Below are 23,263 nucleotides of genomic sequence, written 5' to 3'. Positions count from 1 at the left end.
ATACAATATATCATTAATCATATATTTGTGTTACTTTTTTAAGAATCAATGATAATTAAAAATGAATGGTGGATAATAGACTCACATTTTACAAAACTTTTACATTCTCGATACATATATTTTTTTCACATACATTTTTTGTCAATTCTTTTTCTCAACAACCCATTCTCAAAAGTAGGAATGACAATAAGAGATGAATCGAGTTCGGGTTTGTACGTACTCATACTCGAACCCAAAATTCAATATCTGAACCCAACGAGGTTGAAAATAAAGATATCAACCCCGAACCCGCCGAGTTTCAGATAACCTGAACTCAATAAAAAAACCCAAAAATAATAAATGTACTAAAGAAAGTTATGATATCATTTTGTTTCATTTTTTTTAGCATTTCTATTTTCTCTTGTATTATTTCATTTCTTTTATGTTTGAAAAGTCAAAAACAATGGATACATGATAGAACTCACAACTTTAATTTGAATTACATTACTTTGAGTTGTGTTCGAGGTAGAGTCTTTGCTCTACCAAACCCGAACCCAAAATTTAAATCAGGTAAAATCGGAACTCAAACACAATTATATTAGATTTTTTCTATTAAATTCGGGTTGAGTTTCAGTTTTCATTGTCATCATACTCAAAACAAAATCGCACCAAAGAAAAGGAAAATGAAAAAAAACTAACAATTGAGAAAAGTATTATAATCAACCATAATTTTGATAACCATGGAGTAATTGTCAACACATAGTTATTTGGATGCTGAGAAAATGAACCGAAAATAATAGGAAGTGAAAAACGGAGAATCATCAGGAGCTTAATCCAAATTCCAAAGTTGGAACCTTTCCTTCTTCTCTCGATGAAATGTCTCATACCCATATGCCACAGGTAATGATTTTTTCGAACTAGCATTACAATTTTAACATGCCTCACTTATCAGAAGAAACCCTAGATTCTTTTAATCTTCTTATTGGTAACTCAAGTTTTATCATTTGTAACAGTGTATTCAATCTGTTAGATAAGGAAGCATCATCATATTAAGTGGCAATGGTGTTTGAGAATTTGGAACCAATATTTGGTGAACCCAAAGTGGAGTGGGTAGGACATAGTTCTTGTCCTTTGAGACCTTTTTTGTTCCATGTCTATGTACCTGATTCTTTTCACCTTGTGATTCATGTAACTGATTTTCATTCTGATACTTGGGGAGTTCATCTTTCTATTTCCATGCTTGAGGACATTGTGAGCATTCTCATTCTCTTGTTTCTGCTTTTATTCTCTCTATTATAAGTAAATGTGAGTCATAGTGTTTTGTTGGTTCAAACAGGAATGGTCTAATAATGAGGCAACTCTATGAAAATATTGTGGTTGGTTATATCTGTCTTCGATTTTTCAAAAAATAAAGTTTAGTGATTAGTCTCAATCAATTTGGTACCTGATGTTAGTGCATTTTAATTACCATATGTTTCATGTAGCACAAAGGTCTTGGGTTTCGCTTGCGAGAGTAAGATTACATACATCTATCCTTCCTAGACCCCACTAGGTGAGAGTCTCAGGCACTGAGGTGTCCTTTTATATCTCACGTGGCACGTTAAGTACCAACTTGGTAAACCGCATTGTTTTAATTTTACAAAAAATAGGCTTCGACTTTGGCAGCCATTTCCGTTGTCAAAGTCAAAGCCTATTTTTTTGTAAAGTCAAAGGCTTGGTTGTTGCTGTTGACTTTGGCAATCATTGGTCTATTTGGTCCATGATGGTGTGTGTCAATTACATTTAATTTAAAATGAGTGTCTAACATCACACATTACACTAAACGAATTGATCCATCTTTGGGGTTTTAGTTTTTAGGTATTTGGAGACATTGATGTTATGGTGCTATTAATCCCAAAATCAACTGGTCTTTCTTTTTCCTTGCAGTGTTATATGATTTTGCTTAAAATTTGTGTAAGATCGGTATACTTATTTATATTAGCTGTTGTCTTATGATCTTTTGTGCAGAGGGACATCATTGGATTAGGGGGCTCATGGTCAGAGTTTGCCGATTATTTTATAGATTCCCTCAAGTCAGAAAATCTTAAGCTGGTTTTAGAGGCAAATTCGAACTCCGATGGTAACTAGTATTCTAAAATTCTTATTACTTTTGCAGTTCTATTCTTTGCTTCTTTCCTTCGAAAATTCAAAGTAACTAGTACTATGGTGGTTAGTAAATTTATGTCAAAATCATTTTTGTTATCATGTTTCAAGGTTGGTTGAAGTAAATCTAGATTTGGTGTTCACACTATAACCTCTTGTTGATGGCATGGATATGATAGTAATTGTTGACTAGCTTATGAAATTTGCATCCGTGTGGCTCTTGTGGAAATGTTTTTTATGGCATTAAATTTGTAATTGCTTACTCAGTTTACTGTGTTAAGTACGAGAGATTATATGTTTTCTTTTAAAACCTTGGAATATAAATTACAGACCTTTTTGATATGTTTGATTTTAAAAGTTTTCTGATACAAAAAGAATGCCATACTATTTTTGCAGAAGTCATTTTAAGGAAGCATAATCACTGGTCATTACAATCTGTTTTGTGTTACACTTTTCAGGTGTTAGTAATGCAAAATTAATTGCTCAGAAATCAAAAGGAATGCCTGTAATCACCATCCCGCTTATCAAACTTTTAGATTCCACTGCTAATGAGGCTATGTCAAATTTATCCTTGAGGCTCTTTAAGGAATACCAAAGCATCAAGTGTTCTCTTGTAGAAGGTTAGACCATCCTCTCTATTTTGAATCATACGGGAGGTCTTGATTATTTTGGTTCTTCCTACTTATGTGTATAAATGAGGACTATATTATGTTGAATTTTAGGCTATATTTTTGGCATTAGAAGCTCAATTGTTGTAAAAAAATATTTACTTGAATAGGCATTCTGAAATTTATCCTTGGTCATCTATCAAGCTACTGTTGTAATTTGTCAGATTAACACAAGTATCTATCTCCAATCTTCATTGTGTGGTTGTTATCATGTCCTTGCGTACTTGACAAAACCCTCCTTTTTTTGCTTTTGTGAAAAGCGTGGATTCTTTTTCGTTCTCCATGTATATTTCTTTCTTTCAATATTATATATCGTCTTCCTTGTGCATCCTACATTTTTTTAGTTCTGATCAGAAGACATAAATTGCTTTGGTTTTAACAATAGTCAGCTTTAGAAAAGTATGCTATTGTTCTTAATCAGGATACTACTTGGGTAGGACAAGCATTCGTTCAGTTTTACAATTCTGGTTCATCAAATGGTTTTCATTTTCTGTTGTCTGTGAAGCTTTATGCACACATATTGGACTCTCTTGCTATGTTACACACTTGCACCTTCTCTCCTCCTATCTATCTTTTTCTTTCTTTATCTATCTATCTCATAGTGTAATTCATATAATTACATGTGCCTTCCATAAATGTAAGCAAACTTATATATTGCTTAATTTGGATTTATATGGACCTATGCTAGAATTAACTATTTCTTTTATTTATTGTGCCCTCAGAGCAAGAGCAATCTATCCGGTTGACGAACTTGAGAGCAGCTGAAAAGGTGAAGTAGCAAATGAGATCCAACTATTACAATTGAGTATTTATTTTTAGTAGTTTTGGTTAATAATTTCTCATATCATATTTTCTTTTTGTTGGGGAAGGGTTGGGAATTGATATGGCATTCTTACTTTCCAGCAGTATCAAAATTATAGCTGGAAAGTTCTGAGTGTCATTACTCATTAGTAATAGCTGAAGATTATAGAGTTCTCAACTTCTCATTCTTTTAGTGTGGGATTCATTAATGTATTCTGAAGGTCTTACAAATTATGCAGTATGATATGTTTCATTTCATATTTCCCAAGGCCAGTGTTGGTTTTTCATTCCTCAAACTGGACAAGTAGTTGTGCCTGAACGAGTTCTAAGCCTATGAAATTTTTTCGCTATTCTACACCTTTAAGGTCTCCTCAAATTTTGAACATAATCTGATAATGTTGTCAATCTTAGATGTCTGGAACAAACGCTTTGACTTTAACTCATTTACTGCTTGTAATAATTCAGTACACTTGGATTTTTTTCTGTCGATACCATTGTCAGCTTATTGATGGGTACCCAATCTGTCAGGAAAGAAATGAAATCATGCAAAAACAACTGGAACAGAGGCAGAAATTTCAAAAGATTAGTGACTCAGAAAAAGCGGGAGTTTCTACTAACGGACAACAAAACTCTCCAGGTGTGTTATGTACTCTATCATTTTGAAAAGTATGTTCTTTACCTGGTTTGAAGATTTTACACTTTTACTGGCTAGTGTGTAAAGTGCACGCTGTGAGTTTGTTTTGTTAAAAAATATCTGAAGGCTGACTATGTAAACTATGCAAGTTATCAGATCAGATCTATCTACCATTTTTTAGCTGTTTAACTATTTATCCTGTTAGAGAATTGGTAATTGTGTCTTAGATCCATTTTCTTGTGTGTCAAGAAGAAATGCTACATCTAGCCCAACTTCAATATTCTGGAATGTGAAGAGTAATTTGGGAACTTCTGCTTATATTTTATTGTTATTGGTTGTGCAAGTTGTTTTTGGCTTGTTTTTGCAAACATTATACATCTTCTCTGCAATCTCCTAGGGTTAATGAATTTTTTCCACCTTGTTGCCGACTCACAGATAAGCAAGCAGCTCGTGATACAAAAGTTAAGAATCGTGTGGTGCCAACACATCGCAGGTAACTGTTCTTATTAACATATTAACTTCAGTCTTAGTGCTGCTGCTATTATCCTAGTATACTCATCCCTTTTTTTTTCATGGGCAGGACCAAAGTAAGAGGGGCCCTCTTGCATAATAGTGATGATGAATAACTCAGCTATTATATCTGACCAGTTACTTAGTTGGAAAGTGAAATGATGGTCCATACATGTTCACTTCCTTTGCATTCTATAATCTTGTATCATATTGTATAAGATGGGAAGCATACATTATTATTAGTCCAGTCATAAAAGAATTCAGTGGCTCATTACCTTGTTAACTATGGAATTGAAAATTGTTCATTTGATGCATGTTCCTCCCCTACCTTGTTTCTAAGCCTTCATTTAGTGTCCTTTCTGCGTATCAAATATTGTTTAATTTGGATGGAGAGATCCAGTATTTTTTCATTCTTTCTCTGTGAGGAGAATACAAAACAATAAACAAGGGAAGTGTGTGGTGGAAAAAGCTCTTGAGATTGATCCCTTGCATTCCAGATATTTTTGCTGACCTTGGTAGATGGAAGATGTGGTGAGAGGTAAGTGTGCATGGTTTCTTGGTAAAAGATGAAAGGCACCCTTGGAAGAAAACCTATTTAGTTTTGGAATTTCTCACATAAAAGTTGATTTGTGATGAGGAAAGTGACTGCACTAATGTTACACTATAATAGAGGTGTCTACATCATTGATACTTGTAATGACTCAGCTTGTTTAACAGTGAGCTCAAAAAGGCTTAAGTGCCACTTTACACAAATGATGTATCTTTTGTATATAGAGCATAAAAAAATAATAACAATAATAAAATGGTATATTGCAGATGTTTCATATTAATGTAAACACTCAGTTATTTCATACCCAAGATATGTAGTTGTACTTGAAATTACTCTTACTGGACAAGCCTGGTGAAAAATCTCTAATTTTAGTTACTGTATAATAACTATTTACATAATTTTTAGCAATGAAGCTGGTGAATTAGGACATTGACCAAAAGCTTGATAATGAACAAGAAGTTAGGAGGGAAGAAGGAATTTGGATGTAGAGGAGAAAACACAGTGGAATGAATAAAGTAAGCATATAAAACAAAAATCAATATAGTCATGTTTACTACAATTTTTTGCACTGACCAAACCTGTAATGCTTCTTTACATATATTTTTTACGATAATATCTTCTTTGGTTGCTATCAGAAGTAAAATCCAAGACATGTGAACCTCTTGAGAGAGAGTCATGATAGCTTTGGATACCAACAAGACGTTAGTCTAGTAATGTAAGGCTCTACTAGATTCTTAAATAGACTAAAATGTCAATTGTTCGATTTTTGGGAGCAACACTTATTGGAAGATGTAGTCACACATCCCGAAAATAATTAGTTCCTTACCATATGGTGAGAGGATACTAAAAAAATGATATGTTTTAGATGATGATAACACTCTTGAACCCTCTCTGTGAGCATCTGTATCTAAGAATGACATAATAAATGAACCTGTAAAAGAAGATGAAGGACACCATGACCCCCACATTCTTCCATCTACTGCTCTCTCCTCCATATCCTTCTTCTTTAAGCACACCTTCCCCTCTCAGCATGCATTCCCCAAACATGTACTGCAAGCATTTCCCTGAGTTGGAGAACTCATTTATCAGGAACCCTTCAAAGGGATACTTGAACAGAGATATGTAATGCATGAAAACCCAGTAGTTAGGAATTTCATGATTTGATATGAAGTATCCAGAGAATAAGAAGAATGAGCCAATGACACCAGCAATCAATGAATTCCCAACAATGAAATTAGGAACTAAAGCACTGAAACACACCACAACTGAATTTGCTGTATAAAGAATCAGCCATATCAGCAACAGAAACTGCAAAAATGCCATGAAATTCCTGTTGAGACCAACAAGCCAGTATAAGGGCAATGAGAACAAAATGGCTAAGATGAGTAGAAATGGCAAGTAAACTAGGCCATTGGCGATAGCATAGGACGATACGCGGTAGCTTCCAGAAGAAGTCTCCTTCATCAGAATCTCCCTTTCCTGCAGAAAGATTGGTAGAGCTTCTATGCTGGTTGATAACAAAAATGTTAATATGAAAGCAAATAGGCCAACCCTTTCTCTTGCTCCCACTAGATCATCCTTCAGGTTACAAAAGATGGAACCCAGAACAAGCCCTGAAACCAGCATCTGGATTGTCCTACACGCAAATAGCTCTTTTGTACGAAAAATGTTTTTCGAGAACCTTCGAGTGAGAATCACAGTTTCTCCCAGTCTAGAATTAGCAAAATCACAAGGGAAATCCATCCCAGCATTGATGATTTCTTCATCAATCACCTTGGACTGTTGAAAGAGCTGTTGTAGAGTAAACTTACCACTCCTACACTCACTTGGTTCTTCTGTATCATCACCTTTCTTCTGTTGCATTGCCCCTTGCAATCGCCTCGGAGTTTCTAGCTGAATGGCATCAATGGACTCGATGGCAAATTCAACAACATTAACATAAAGAGGAAGCTCTAAACCCATTAGCCTTAGATTCACATCCAACAACTCCACAGTGCCATGGTGTAACACACATCCATTAGCTAACAATAGCATTGAATTGAACAATTTTACTATTCTGAACCCAGGTTGATGGATACTAAGGATTATAGTTCTTCCCTTAGTGTCAGCCATGACCTTAAGCATTTCAACTATCTGCAAAGCTGAGTTACTATCTAGCCCTGAAGTTGGTTCATCCAGAATTAGCACTCTTGGGTCATGTATAACTTCAACACCAATAGAAACTCGGCGCCTTTCTCCACCGGATATCCCTCTGACCCTGTCATCGCCAATTCTAGTCCCAGCAACATGGTCAAGTCCAAGCTCCTTAATCAGTGACTTGACCTTGGAACATAGTTTTTCTTGTGGAAGTTTTAGCTTTAGCTTTGCACTGAACATCATGGTTTCTTCAACTGTAAGTAAAGGGAACAATGTATCCTTTTGTGTAACATACCCTGAAAACTTCTTGAACTGAGATTTGTCCACAGGCTTGTGGTTCACCAAGATAGTACCACTCTGTGGAGTAACTTTACCAGCAAGAATTTCAAGCAGTGATGATTTTCCAGCTCCACTTGGCCCAACAATTGCTAGGATTTCCCATGGTTTGGCTCTGCAAGTCACATTCTTGAGGACATGCTTAACTCCAGTGCAACTTTGTTCAGCTTTTACTTCCTCTTCTGGTTCTTGACCATCTTGTTTGATATCTGGTGTTGGAGGTTTGGTGAAGATTTTAAAAGGGTGCTTTGTTTTCTTTGTGTTGATCTTGTAGTTGATGCTAATAGCCTCAACCTCACAACCTTGCATCTTCATTTGAATAGGTTGTTTTGTTTTGTTTTGTTTTGCTTTGCTTTTTTCTCCTCTCAGTATTTTCTACTCTTTTCTTATTTCAAACTCATTTGGTTCTCTCTACCTCTCTAGTTCTGTGTCTTCTTATTTAAATCAACACTTTTGGCCTTAGCTGCTCACAGTGAAACAATGGCTGGTTCTATACTTGGTTCACGTGCAGTATTTCTTATATTTCTCTACCTATTTTATATATATTTTTGATACGTTATAACAAATTTAATATCTTTCATTGTTAGTATATAATATTTATTCATATGTTTATTATCAATTATTCAGATAAAAGTAATATAGAAGAATCGTAAATAATATAGTAATTGTACAATATTTTTTACTGCAACAATGTCTCTCTATATATATTAAATTCTATTATAACATGGAAAATTTAATAATTCACGTCTCTTCATTAATTAGTAGTATTCTTGGTTGTTCTCTGTTAACATAAACAGCTCTACATTAAACATTGTGCAGCAGGTAATTGTAAAACAAGGGTAGGCTGCTAAACCAGCTTGTAAATGGTTTTGGGTAGGAAGTAAACATGACTATGGATCTTCTCGATTACATGATAGAGAAGTATTATTTTTACACTAATTTTAAAGATAAAAATATTATTATAAATATAAATAAAATGATATAATTGTCATTTCATTTTACATTTTTTCTTATTTTATACAACACTTTCATTTCCATTAAGGAAAAAAAGTTTAACTCAATAAACATTAACCCTTTCAAGATGTAACAATCGGCTTCTTGTAACCATAACGTCACAGTTTAATTTATTCCCAGAAGAGAGAGTGAGCCAAACTAACTTTCAGGCCAACACTCAAACAAACTGCACATACATTATGATTATTATTGTATTTCTATATATTATATATATGGCTATACGTAACCAAAGCCAACCATTATGATTATTCTACAGACCCTTTAGTCAACAATATCCTAACAAACCATTTTCTTCACACATGCCTTTAGCCACCTCTTCAATCTTTTCTTTTTCTCAGTTTTTTGTTCAATTTTTCCCTCAAACTCAAATATGCATATACTAATATTAATCACTCATGGATTCCATATACATACATATTTATATAAGCTATAGCATATTTATATATATAACCTAATTAATCAAACACTAGCTAATTATTCACTAATTACCTCATGATGAGTAAAGCTTGAGGAGCCATCATATGTTTGTCCATGGCTACCTGTGTTGAATCCTAGTCGAGCGGGCATTTCCATGGAGGCGGTGGTGGTGGTGGCGGCGATAGCGATGGAACTTTGTGACATATTGGGTGCAAAAGGCCAATCACAACCATTCGAGGCTAAAAACAACGCGCTAGTAGAAGCAACACCAACATTGCACTGTGGTTGTTGTTGTGGAGGGTTTTGAGGAGTTGATTGAAGCAACCTAATTTGTCTCTTCAAGAATTTGACATAGCGAATTGCTTCGTCGAGCATGGATGCTGTGTCCATCTTTGTTCCTCCAGGGACGAGTCTTTGGAGGATTCGGATCTTCTCACTAATCCTCTCTCGCCTGTGACGCGCAGCGACGCTTTGAGGATCGTCGCTAATCCTAACGTTTCTTCTCTTAGGCTTCCTTATAGTGGCAGGGTCTATATCCACTGGTTGCATAGCTGCAATCTTGTACATCATTTCCTTCATGGCTCCAAGCTCCTCTTCAGGTTCTTCATCTTCTTCTATGCGGATTCCAAGTATGTCACTAAGAAACCCTGATGAAGAAGAAGAATTAGGAGCTAGTATGGTTGATGAAGATGAAGATGGTGGTATTTGAAGAAGGTGGTGGTAGTTGTTTTGCCAAATTGTAGAAGCCATAGGGATTTGGTGTTGATCTTGAACTTGGAGAATGATACCATCATGTTCATTTGTTTCCATCTTCTCAAGATTCCAAGTGTTGTTGTTAACATTTGTGAATGATGAAGTGTGCTGGTTGGTATCCATGATGATGAAACAAATATGAAAAATTGGCAGCTTCTGAAGTTGCTTTAATTTGGAGATATTTTATTAATTAAAATGGTCTAAAAGAAAAGCAAGAGAAAGCTTCAATAAACTAGATTTTGATCTGATAAGTGGAAATGAAAGATCACTTATAAATAATCTAATTCATCATGATATATCAATCTATCTTCTATAGTAAAAGGGTGCCAGCTGTGTGGTGAAGAAGGGGAAGGGCTAGTTAGATAGTTAATTACCTTGTTGGAATTTTATGGTTCACAACAAAGGTATATAGTGTGTGAGGGGGCCCTATGTGAGAAAGAGAAGGGGAAGTATATGAAAACGGGTTTTTACTGAAAGGGGAGTCACTGCAAAAAGCATGTAAGATGAATGAATATAAAGAAAAGGTGTTGTGTATGGAATTAAAGGGATTCAATGCGGTTCTACAAAATATCAGTATATATCAAAGATTAAGGGGAAAAAAGTAGTGTAGCTAGGGGTGAAAAGAATTGCACCTAGGGAAGACCAACTAATGACTTAGTTACATTACAAGAATTTATCTCTCTCTCTCTCTCTCTCTCTCTCTCCAATTTGAATTCTTCTCTTGATTTTTTGGCACTGAAATCCTAGGGCTGCTTATCCTTTATTACCATTTTTATATGCCTCTCTCTCCTTGGTATAATTTCGCCCCTAGTCTCATTCACTCAATTTTGGAATGGATGGATGGCAGCTCATGGGAATGAATCTTCTCTTATCAATATTTTGACATAACAACAATGTGAATATTTTTTTTGTTACTATCAACAGTATTTCATCACCTTATGATAAAAACTTGATCTATTTTGGGGTTCGTGATTGTCCATCCCAACCAGTATTGTTCCTAGTAATTGAACCCTTACCCTTTAGTTATTCCGGATATCTAGTGATGTCTTACACCACAAGGATATGAAGATAGGAAATGATATAAATAATTAAATAGCCAATCTCTATCAAAATTTGTGGGATCAATGTGTTTGAGTATTTATGTTTATATCTCCCTTCACATATTAGGTGAAATATTACTTGAAATAAAGTTTTACTCCCCACAATTTATACATACATGGTCCCATAATATCAATTCAATGCTTTTTAAGTATATTTGTATTTTTAAATTATTGTTTGAATTATTTATATATCAACATATTTGTATCATATTGTATGTTGGTTAACCCATTGAAACCAAGACCAAATTAGTTGGTCTTAATTAATCCATCAAGGTAATCATATCAACTATTAAAAAGAAGCTAATTAATACCAAAAACTAGATCCCAAACCACATCATTTTATCACGGTAATATTGTATCATTCAATGTATGATATGTTGTAAAAGTGAGACCAAACAAAAGTTAAGGCAATGAATAAAAGTTAGGTTGTATAGTTGTTTCCCGGTTTTGATGATTGATTTGAGTAATATCACTACTCAGCACATTAATTAGCTAGATAAGGTTCATTTTAATTAGTAGTCTTGAGTAATTGAGTTCTTGGCATATAGCTATGTTAAATATATGAAGGAAGTACTTTTGAACAAGGGACGTAAACAATCATTTTTTCCATGCAATTCTATTAGAGTGGAGGAGGAAAAAATATTTCAATACTTTTCATTTCAGACAGATGGGTGGAGGAGAAACGAAAATTTTATTGCACTTTATTATCTTATTAGCATGGTTGCTATTAGATTTTGTTTTTATAATTAAAAAATATTATTGATAAGAGTAACAATGATACTTGTAGAGATACATGTATTTATTACATGATATGCCTTTTCCTACTCTAGGTTGTGCTGAAAATGAAAAATTAATCGCCCCTTTGATTATGAGGAATTAGAGGATGTGATAGAACCTGTGATATATGGTAAAAATAAGGGTGTTGTTCTTGACCGCTTTAATTTTACTATGGGAGATGGTGATGGAATTTGGTGCCAATGCTGAACTTCCAAAAGGGTTCACATGTTTTCTATCTCTAATTTTAAAAAAAATATATCCTCATAAGCTTGGTGACCTTAAGCATATTGCTATTTGTTTTTTATATAAGCAAATATATTAATTAAGGTACAAGGGAAGCCAACCTATTATAGATTACAAGAAAATTTAATATAAGTAGTAAGATAAATGTACCATTGAGCAAAAGAGTAAGTATCATTCCTATTTGTTTGTATAGGTTTATTTTCAAATTTCCACCAAATGGTTTGAGCAGATTTTGGATCCTTAAATTTCTACCAAATTTTCTTAATTTTTTTCGGATAACTTAATTTTTTTGGAAGGAGTTTGTAGGTTTGAACGAAGTAGTAGAGTTAGCAACAATTCTGACAAGAAATGGTCCATAATGATGGTGCAGTTTGAGAAGGAATACAACTATGTCAAATGATCATTGTTAGAGTACATGATGTATCAAATTTAGATTGGACAACACATGGAGAAATTGAATAAAGTCATGCACATATATACAAGTAGTCATTCTGTTCTTCTAAATGGGAGATGTACAAGTGAAGTTAACACATAGAGAGAGGGTTAAAGTAGACGCATCGACACTTTTTTTGTTTTTTGGATGAAGGTATTAGTGGTTTGTTGTCTCTTTTGGAAGGGTGGACATCTCTTGTCCCAAAATAATCTGCTACTCCATGTGTTACTACTTGTGATTGGTCAGAAAAATAATCAACTATTAAAATTTTAATTCAAATATATTTTTTCAACCAATCACAAACAGTAACACATGAAGTGATACACTTTGTGATACAACATATGTGCTCCCCTTTTCGAAAGTGTTAATTAGAAATGGGGAGCCTAATAGCAATGAGAGACCTAAAAATGGGGAGCCTAATAGCAATGAGAGACCTAAAAATGGGCTAAGTAAATAATCACATAAAAAGTTTAACATGATATCATGATCTAAAAGCAATATATATATTTAAGTCTTGTTACTTATATTTACTTCAACTTATTCAACACTCACCAATGTTAAACTTCTTTTTCCCACATATACTCACACTTGAAACCATATTCAAGGAGCTTCTTCATATGAAGGTATTGCTGCGACAACTACTTCCAAGAACTTCTTCATATGCTTGTAACACAGCTCCAAATGGAACACGACGACTAGCCTTCACATTGCTATGAAGACCTTCAACACAAACCCAAAGGACCCCCACATGTGAATCCACAAACAACTATCATCAATAATAACAAGTCCCGATCTTTGCTAATTGGTGTATGGATCCTAATCTTTGTATAACGCTAAGTGCGACTAAGTTGTGATTTGTTTCCTTCTTGTATTGGGTGAGCACTTCTTATGCTCCTTTAATACAATTTTTCTTTATCAAAAAAAATAACAAGTCCCAATCTAGCCTTTGTCACTCATATCATTTGTTAGGATTGGGGAAACTCAAAGGCATTGGAGGATCTAACAAATGAGCTAAGTGAAGAATTATATAAATAAGTTTGATATCACATCCTTACTCAAAATCTTATGATATTTGGTCTATGACTCTTGTCATCAATTATACACGCTTCAATCATATAATACTTACCAATAGAAGTTTGTCGGGTATAATGTGAGAGAAACAAGCTATGGTATTTCACTTTTTCAATTTTACAATGATAGGACAAATATTGGGGAGTATCATGTGACAACTTACGCACAATCAAAGTTGTGTTTCAACATGAATGTTAGAAATCAATAAGCAAGAAAAGAATACATATTTTTATTGATTGAAAATAAAAGAATTGAATTGAATGAGTTCAATATTTAATGATAGATTATGGAACCAGCAAGGGAGAAATTTTGGCTTTGGATCAACGACCAATGAGAAAAAACTCAATTCTCTATTCCGAATGGATTGCTAACTCCCGTATTTGTTTAAATATTGCATTATAACTATTTTTGTTTAGCTTTTTCTTCTTTCCCTTTTCTAACTCTTATTTTTTCTAATAAAATTTTTCTTCTGCCGAAAAAAAATATATTTAATGATGGTTCACAAATAAAAGTAAACTATATATACATGAAAATAAAACCTAAGTAACTAAAACAACAAATAACTCTAACTAAAAAAGTAAATAAGTTTAAACTAATAATTAACACAATACAGTACTAATCCAATATCAAAATATATTTCAACAAATGGCTAGAACTTAATTTCCTCTCAGGCACAATCGTTGGAAAGAGTTTGCGCATAAGGTAGTGGATCCGATTTCCTACATTCAAATCCACAATTGGCAAAACAGAATCTGAAATTAAAACCCTAATTATTAAATCCCTCGACATAATAATAATAAATCCCTAAAGATAATAATGTCAAATATTTATATCCAATTTACATCAATTTATTATAAATAGTTTGAGGGTTACTATTTATCAAGTTTTAGGATCCCTAAAAAGTCATAAACATTGTGATTTCTATTTAGAGAAAAGTCATAAACGTTGTGATTTCTATTTATAGAAATTAACTCTGGGGAAAAGTAAGGAGAGGAAAAATGTATCATGGGTAAAGTGGTATGATGTTAGCTAGTAAAGGAGGAATGAGAGTTAAAATAGAGGGTGGTAAAAAAGGACGGGTGTGAGTTAGTATTTTTTTAGAGTAAGATATTGGGAGTCAAATGCAATGAAATTTTGGGGAAAAGTTTGTGGTGGAAATTTTTTCAAGTCCAGTTTACCAATTGAGTTTTGAAGGAAAATGAAAAAAATGAAGGCTTTAGAGCCATCTTATATGTATATTACACAACTCTCAAACATTCTATTTTTTTTTCATCTTCCTTTAAAATCCAACTCGTAAATAAACCCTTATAATACATGACATTGTAAATAAGGAGAAAATTAAACATGTTAATTTTTGAAGGGCATCTTAAAAAATATAGAAAGTATTATGGGTGGAAAACTTGCTCAATTTGACTCCACTTGTTAAGGGTTGTTTAGAGTTGAGTTTTGAGTTAAGTTTTGAGCTGAATTCAATGTCAAATTATTTTTTTAGCTTAATTAAAATTGATGAACTTTCAAGCGACTTAATGAGCTTAATTTATGTTGCTCATCACCAAATTTAATGGCATGCAATGTGTTAATGGATTATATACGTAGAGAAAGTTTATGAATTTTAATAATAAATATAATTATTAATAAAAGTTTATGTAATAAAGATTGTGTACATGTAATTGGCTTAAGTTTAGCTCGTTTATTTAAGTAGTTTAATTTTTATCTTAAGTTTAATTTGTTCGATTTATGAACTAAGTTTATCGAACTAAATAAAAAATCAAGATTTGAATGGGTGTCAAAGTTGATTCAATTCACTATCAGTTGTAAATGAAATTACTCTATCCAAATAAAAATTAACTAGTGCATTGCAATTATTTAAGCCCTTGTTTTATATCACTATAATATATCTAAAAAAATAAATTTCCTATAGAGCATTGTTTAATACGAGTAATTATTATCTTAAATCACTAAAGAGAAAGGAATCTTCTCTTGTAGCCAAACATTTTAGTTTACCACCCACTTTTTAAAAAATAATACGTAGAACACTAAAAAATACACTTTCACATATCCTTAGCCACTAAACCCTCTCCTTCCCCCTCTTCTAACTCCCTAACCAGATTTTAGAAGGTAAATTTTCTTTTAGATTTCGTTCGTTTAATTTCATTGTGTCCGTGTTTTTTTGTTTTCGTTTTTATTTCTATTCGTGTCTGCATGTTTAAAGTTTAGATAATTTGTACAAGTGGATAAAAAGCACCTATCGGAATAGCCTGAAAGATTTGTACTATATAAGATAGGTTATCGGATAGTAACATAACCTTAAGAAAAAACGCAAACAAAATAGAGAAAAAACTAAAAACAATTGTTTGTAGAGATTACCTTAGATGATGTAAAGGTAAGAGTAGTTAAAATGAGGGGAGAGTCTAGGTACAACTAGAAGACAAAAAATAGTGAAGAAGAAGAAGAAGAAGAAAAGGAATTGCAAAGTTAATGTTAATATTTTTCTTGTGTTGGTGAGCACTCTTGTGCTCCCTTTAAATACAATTTCTTTATTGAAAAAAAAAACCTCAAATGCAAGGTGAAGCGCACATTATTAAGTGAATATTTGTAAATTTTAAAAACAAACGATTCTAACTGGAATCAGAATGTGACGAGCTAGGTAGAATTCATTTAGCTGTACAGATATATACAAATAAGATTATAAAGCTTTAACGAGTACTTTAAATTACACTTCACAACTATAATTTCGGGAATCTCTATAATAATATCACGTTCATAGTTGTGGTTGCATTAGTCATTTTCCCACAATTGTGGTAAGCACACATACATCAAACCATAATTTAGAACACCACATTTGAAAATCGTTAATATTATTACCAGTATTTTGAGAGAGAATCTAACCGTCTTTATCAAAAAAAATTGAAGAAATTTGGTGTTAAGAAGGATTCTTAGAAATTTTCTTAGGGAATGTTTACACGTGTTTAAAGATGTTTGTTTAAGAAAGACAAAGTTAAAGGTTTTTTAAAGGAAATATGTTTAAACATATTGAGAAATATTAGATTAGGGCTAGGTCTTAACTTTTGATGCTTTCACTAAGAGCTTGAGCTATGGAGGATAATATATATTTACTGTCTCATACTATGATTGAGGTTATTATTTGGCACATAATTTTGGAACCACATACATTCAATCGAACTACAGAAATGCTATTTATAGAATGGCTTAAGATATACTTTCTTTGTTCCACAAATTTTCATTTATTCAAAGTCTCTTAATGTTTTAGAATCTTAAAACTAATTTTATTTTTGTTTTCAATTATATCATTATTTATTATTTATTGCATCATATTTTCACCTTCTATTTATTTATTTATCTTATTATTTATGAGAAGTGTGTGTTAAATGTGAAAATTACCTTAAATAATAAGGATAGTTGAGCATCTTTTAATTCTAAAAGTCTACATAAATGTAACTCATAATATATATCGAGTCCAATATTTGCATAAAATCTGAGGACATACGCTTTTATGCTATTTTAGGTTATTAGAGGCTAAAAGGAACAAAAGTTGTCAAAGGAAATCTAAGTATAGCGAAGAAAAGTAATTGCACTTAGCTTAGGATCTAGGCTGAGTAAAATCTGCACTCAACGCGAAGCTCGTGCCCAACGAAATTACTTGAATTCTCATAATATTTGAAGATAAAGATTCAATCACCTAATTCTAATCAGAATCTTTGAAGATAAAGACTGAATCACTTAATCTTAATAGTATATCCTGAAAATAAAATAATTTTTTTATGGAGGATTAGGATAAATTTGGAGAGTAGCTATGGGTAATTATGACTCATCACCACTAATCATTACTTAGAATCATAAAATATTAGGAACAACTGAGGGAGTAACCACTTAAGGGAGCTTGGAAAGAAGAAGAATGTCAACCAACCAGATAATTATAATTTCCTTTTGTCTGGAGTTAGATGTAATTATTTGAACTCAATAGTCCAATATGACTATTTAATTATTTAATATTATTTCATTTTTTTCTTGATTATTCTTATTCGTAATGTTTGTTTTGGTTTGATCACCTAATACATGATCTAAGGTTTAAAGATGAGTAATGAGAATTTTCATGTTTAAACGATATCTAGAATATATCAACTAGTAACATATTGATGCCTAGGAATTAGATTAATTGAACTAGTCATTCTAACACTCATATTATTATAATTAGATAATTAATTTGTCAAGAAATTGAGAATTACTTTATTAAATCATTTAATCTATTTACTCAAAGAATTGATAAATAGATAAGTACTGATGGTAGGAAAATCATAGGAATAATCATATGTGAATTAAATACTAGAGGACAAATAATGAAATCTAATTTCAAGTTCTTCATCTTCAAATTTAATATCTTTAGATCACTTACTTTTGTATTAGTTTAATATTAATACTTTACTCAATCAAAATCTTTTTCATTCCAAATTCAATTAGTTTGCTAATTGAAAGAATATCAAACAAGTCCTTATAATTTTGACAATCTTATATACTTGTTTGTGATAGTTTGTTTGGTCAAAGATAACAACAAATTTGCCAGTTAGGAATATGAGAATTAAATTGATGTGTTTAAGTTAAAAGTATTCAATTTCTACCTTATTTAATAATTTCTTAATTCTTTAAACATCAAAACATATCAAACTAAAAAAGCAAAAAATATTACTCAAGAGTAATAAGTGAATAAATTCATCAAAAGACAAACTACTACCTCCCAATATAAATTTAGTCCATGGTATTAAGATTCTATGTCAATTGATTGAGGATAATAAAAGTAATCAGAAATTTTAATATGAAGAATAAAAGAGGAAATGTGGGACTTCCCATGATTCCTAGAATTGCAAGAATAATTAAATGTGTCTTTCATAATTAATGATCAATCAGTTGTTATTTTGTCTTTTTCCAGAAAACCATATACTGTAGAATTTATATACCATCATTGATATATGGAAGTTTCCCTTTAATTTGATCCGATCCCTTTCTCAGTGGGTTGAACAATTGGGGTAATTTATTGATGTCTGAGAAGACAAGTCCAAAGTCATAATTAATTTTGACATCACCCTCATATGTCGTATACTACATGTATTCCCGGACTAATCCTATTTAAATTTGCAGATATAAAAATTTATACATAATCATCATATAATTTATCATTTATTTATATTATTTTTAAGAATTAATGATAAAAAATATGAATAGTGAATAATACAGTAATAATATATAAAATTTATACGTTGTAATTGTATACCTCTTTTTTTTTTATAAAATAAAATAACATTGTAATAGGCAATGGGTGCTTAACCCTTATGACAAATTTTACCCAAAAGAAACTTATGACAAATGTTTCTACTGTATTGAGCCACGAAACATTATGAAGGGAAGCAAACTGGACTAATCATATTGAATTAATGATTGATTTAATTAATTCCATTAAACATCAACATACAAAACGATTGAAATATCAATATCATTGGTGATCATTGTATTTAATGAGAAATGAGCTTACCACCAAATAATTAAGATGGTATCGTGTTCTTCAAGCCAACTAATCTTTAAAAGCAGAAGGTGATGTTATATATTCCAAAAGAAGAAGTTTTTCCCCATCAAAGAGCATTATCCAACGCATGAAAATTTGAAAAACCATACACAACCTAATTTATTATCTTGCATTGATTTACCTTGAATGTTGATGTCATTTAGTTTAATAACAAAACCTTTCTCCCAAACAAATTCAAAGAGGGTAAAAACAATTGTAGACCGTCTTAATAACGGTTTAACATATGCTGTTTCATAATGTGTGTCATTTTATTTGTGATGAATTGTGATTGGTTGAAAAAAATATATTTAAGTTAAAAATTTAATTATTAAGTATTTTTCTTACCAATTATAATGACACATAAAATGACACAAATGGTAGGATGAAGGATTTGTTCCCCTTACTTACCCATCCAAAGGAAATCAAGAAAACTATTCAAATTCAACCAAGGTCTCCAAACATTAATTAATAAAGAACCCTTGTTTAGTTTGCTTGGGTCATATTAGTTAAAGAAGACAGTAAATAATTGAAGACATAATCTGCTTTGAAGTACATAATTAGGTATAAATTAATGCTGATTATTGAAGCAATAATAATGAGTAGAAGATTAGCATATATCATATTCAGTCAAGGTATACCAGATGCTGGTGTATGCAGCAAATTGAAAGGGTTTGGAGCAGACAAGTTTTTCTGTTACTGGGGCAGGAAATATATGTAGTTACATTACAATTTACGTGTAGTTAAATTCAATTCTCATATCTGTGGGACACAAACTTCTGAACATGGAAGAAATGAGAGTAGAGGGAGAGAGAGCACAACATGAAAATAGAAGCAAATGAAATAGAAAGAGATATGTGTTTTTGTGTTTCTGACCACTCAGACATAGATGGAGGAGATGGTACATATACATATACAAGAATACTATATTCATCTTTAATTTGATTTTTCAATGTATTTTTAAAATAATGTAGGTAAAGAAAATCAAATCAAATGAAAATTAGAGATAAATGTACATATTGATATTTATTGTGGTGTATATGAATTATGAGGAATGACGTCATATTTTCTAATAAGGAGGTGAATTACATGTATATTATAGATTTGATTCAAGCAAGATCTTGGATTTAGTTTATAGTTCAAAAATAGATTTAACTTCTTTAACTTTTTTTAATTGATCTAATAATCCTATGTCTTATATAACTTTGTATTAGAGAAAGATTACAAGTTGATCTTTTTATATTGATTTTCACCCTTACTCTTCTTAAATACAATTTGCTTATAAAAAAACATAATATTTAAAACTTGAAGGAACATGACCCAGTAAAGTTGGTAAATAGTGGAGTTCTTTCAGCATGATATTAACTATAGGTTACAAATCCCAAAAATAAAAGTTCATTTTTCTATCTTAAAATGGATAAGTCATAGCATTGTGCCCCTAATATACGTTATCAAATATGAGAAAAGAATAATCTCTAATATCATATACGCAGGTTATTGGTTTTTTTTTTGTATTTAAGACAAAAGTATCTTAACATTATATTTAAATGATAAAATTATTATATTATATTATATCATTTTTATTTTTGTTTTTTCATGTACTTCCTCTCACTAGTACTAGAGAGGATAATGATACTGAAAAAAATGTATACCAAACATTTTTATACATACACAAGTGATATGAAATAAAATAAATAAGAAATTACAAAATGAGAAGCAACAAATTAAAGTTGATATGCCAAACCAAACCACATCAGCCAAACTGAGAGTGATGAGTGATGATGATATGAAACAGGTTAATATATATGTTTACCCATAATTTGTGTCACTCCATGTGTTATAAGCTTGTGATTGGTCAGAAAAATATTTAATAATTAAATTTTAACTTAAATATATTTTTCTGACCAATCATAAATTCATGGCATATGGAATGATACAAATTATGAGATAGCATATATGTATCCATAAAACGGTGGGGTAACATTGGTGTGTGATGATTTCTTCTCCTTTTGGTTTTTTAATGATTTTTCAGTGTGTTCAAGTACAACACGCACCACCTCATGACTTTCACTGTATCCATATATGTTATAATTCTATGTTCTTCTAACCTTGCGCATGCACAAAACCATCATTCTATGCTTCTTAGGGTTTCCAATCCTCCATTCTCCATGTCACTTGTCTTTAGCTACAAAATCAAAAATATCACACGTTTCGTCACCGTGGCCTTTGCATATTTCTCTGCACACTAGCTATTCACTCTCAATTACACAATATATATATTAATCTGGGACCAAAGACAACAGAAAGAAAAAATTCCTTGTCCAATTAAATATTTCTCAGGGCAGAATTGACGATTGAAAAACTAGTAATAGACTTCGTGATTAGTGAAAATAATCTTAGATAAATCCAGAGTTCAAAACAGGATGTGTATGTTCTATGATTTGATATGAACATTGTTTTAAAGTGTGCATTCTACCGCTGTAATTGTAATTATAATATTGTGATTTTGTGAGTCTAGGCACAACTATAGTTACGACTAAATTGTGATAACAATTTTCACGATTGCACTATATGCAACATTGTGATAATTAAAAGATTTTATTGGATCCTCGTCTAGATTAAAAGTTCAATGATTTAATTCTTGAGAGTGTCATTCATTGAGAGAGACTACTACATATTTCAGAAGAGATTTGTTCCTTACCCATAAGATATAGATATGCTTGGTTATACAAAAAAAAAAAAAACTATAATTTAAAACACTACCTAGAGAAATTAAAACTTTTTCATTTCCTTTCTTTATTGTGACTAAGATTAATCCCCATACTACTACTCTAGCTTTCTTTATTTATTTTTCATCCTTGTAACTTGAACTAATCCATTTAATTTTCTTTTCTAGTTTTTCGCATTGTTTTGGTCGACTAGAAATTATTGCGCCATGGACATTTATTGTACCATCCATGTGAATGTACGTGTACTGTTTGCATCTAGATGAAATTTATTGATGAGATTTAAGACCATTCATTAATCATGTAGACAAGAAAAAAGAAAATTGTTGTACTTAATTTGACAAGAGTAAATCATAACAAACAAAAAATCCTAACACGTGATACAAAAATATATCAAATTTATAAATGGTATAAAAACATTTAAATTAATATTCAATACACATATTGCTATCAAAATATGTGTATTTCTCCGGGAGAGGGGTCTTCAATTTTTTGTGAGGGTGGGGACTAATGCCAATTTAATTTGCATTTACTGTCTTACACACTTTGCGAAAGTTTGTATTGAAGCCTGAAAAGTAATAATCAAAGTGTACCTACCTTACACGTCAACAAAATTTGATTGATTCCAATCACCACTAGATTCCATCTAGTGTTTATGAATATAAACTTTTAAGAAGATAAATGAAGAAGAGACTATTAATATTTTGGATTATTAATGCCCAAAGATTAATATTGAAATGAAGTCCATATCTATATGCAAACTTTTATTGTGGATATCCTAGAAATTATTGTTATTTTATAAACGAAAAGTCTTTATTATTAATTTGAAATTAGTATTCTTATAATTTTAATTCATTAATGTATGATTAATGATAAAATCCAATTATAAATACAAATAAAACATATATTAATAGTGTGAGAATTTTGACATTATTGTTACTTTAACTATTATTTATTTATAATCATTTTTAACTAATAAATATAAGTAATATAATTGTGTAATTTGTTTTCTTTTACGAATTGGTGTGTTGACCCTTGGTCTTGTATTTTGGGCATCACCTAACGTTTCTCTTTGTCTCTTTGTGCTCTTTTGGGTTGCACCCCTTGTGCTTTAATCCAATCTCTTGCTTATAAAAAATGATATATTAATTGTTATAAATCTTTATATTGACTACGATTTGAGATGATGCAATAATTTGAAGTGGATGAGCCTATAAATCTTGATGAGCAATAAACAAAACTAAGACTTGCTATGTGTATTTGGCGAACTATAGTTGGCTTAGAATAGGTTTCTATGAATGGAAAATATGTTGAAGAAATGATTTAGAAGTTATGAAAGAAGGGATTTATGAAAATACAATATCCTAGCTAGGAATGGAACTTAGTTGAATTCCACAATGG

The 23,263-nt window shown here is 31.6% G+C and overlaps 3 protein-coding genes across 4 annotated transcripts; 1 reads left to right on the top strand and 2 right to left on the bottom strand.

The window, feature by feature from the left end:
• LOC109361826 lies at positions 653 to 5,059 on the top strand. Of its 2 annotated transcripts, none has more exons than XM_019607362.1 (8): positions 653 to 879; positions 993 to 1,230; positions 1,987 to 2,098; positions 2,580 to 2,741; positions 3,512 to 3,558; positions 4,092 to 4,227; positions 4,660 to 4,717; positions 4,805 to 5,059. In XM_019607362.1, the coding sequence occupies exons 2-8, from the start codon at positions 1,039 to 1,041 to the stop codon at positions 4,848 to 4,850; spliced, it is 753 nt and encodes a 250-aa protein (XP_019462907.1). In that variant the 5' UTR covers positions 653 to 879; positions 993 to 1,038; the 3' UTR covers positions 4,851 to 5,059. The 2 variants fall into 2 exon arrangements, with proteins under 2 accessions (XP_019462907.1, XP_019462911.1); XM_019607366.1 differs by having other exon boundaries at positions 658 to 879; positions 4,119 to 4,227.
• On the bottom strand, positions 5,893 to 8,326 carry LOC109361823 (ABC transporter G family member 5-like). Its single transcript, XM_019607361.1, has one exon. It carries the CDS (start codon positions 8,069 to 8,071, stop codon positions 6,146 to 6,148), a length of 1,926 nt encoding a protein of 641 aa, XP_019462906.1. The 5' UTR covers positions 8,072 to 8,326; the 3' UTR covers positions 5,893 to 6,145.
• Positions 8,928 to 10,709, bottom strand: LOC109343194 (transcription factor HEC3-like). The gene has a single exon (XM_019581384.1). The coding sequence runs from the start codon at positions 10,061 to 10,063 to the stop codon at positions 9,245 to 9,247; it is 819 nt and encodes a 272-aa protein (XP_019436929.1). The 5' UTR covers positions 10,064 to 10,709; the 3' UTR covers positions 8,928 to 9,244.

Source organism: Lupinus angustifolius, chromosome LG01 (genome assembly GCF_001865875.1).
Source record: "Lupinus angustifolius cultivar Tanjil chromosome LG01, LupAngTanjil_v1.0, whole genome shotgun sequence".
Lineage (NCBI taxonomy): Eukaryota > Viridiplantae > Streptophyta > Magnoliopsida > Fabales > Fabaceae > Lupinus > Lupinus angustifolius.
Note: the sequence above shows the minus strand (reverse complement) of the source record. Positions and strands in the feature narration are given on the sequence as shown.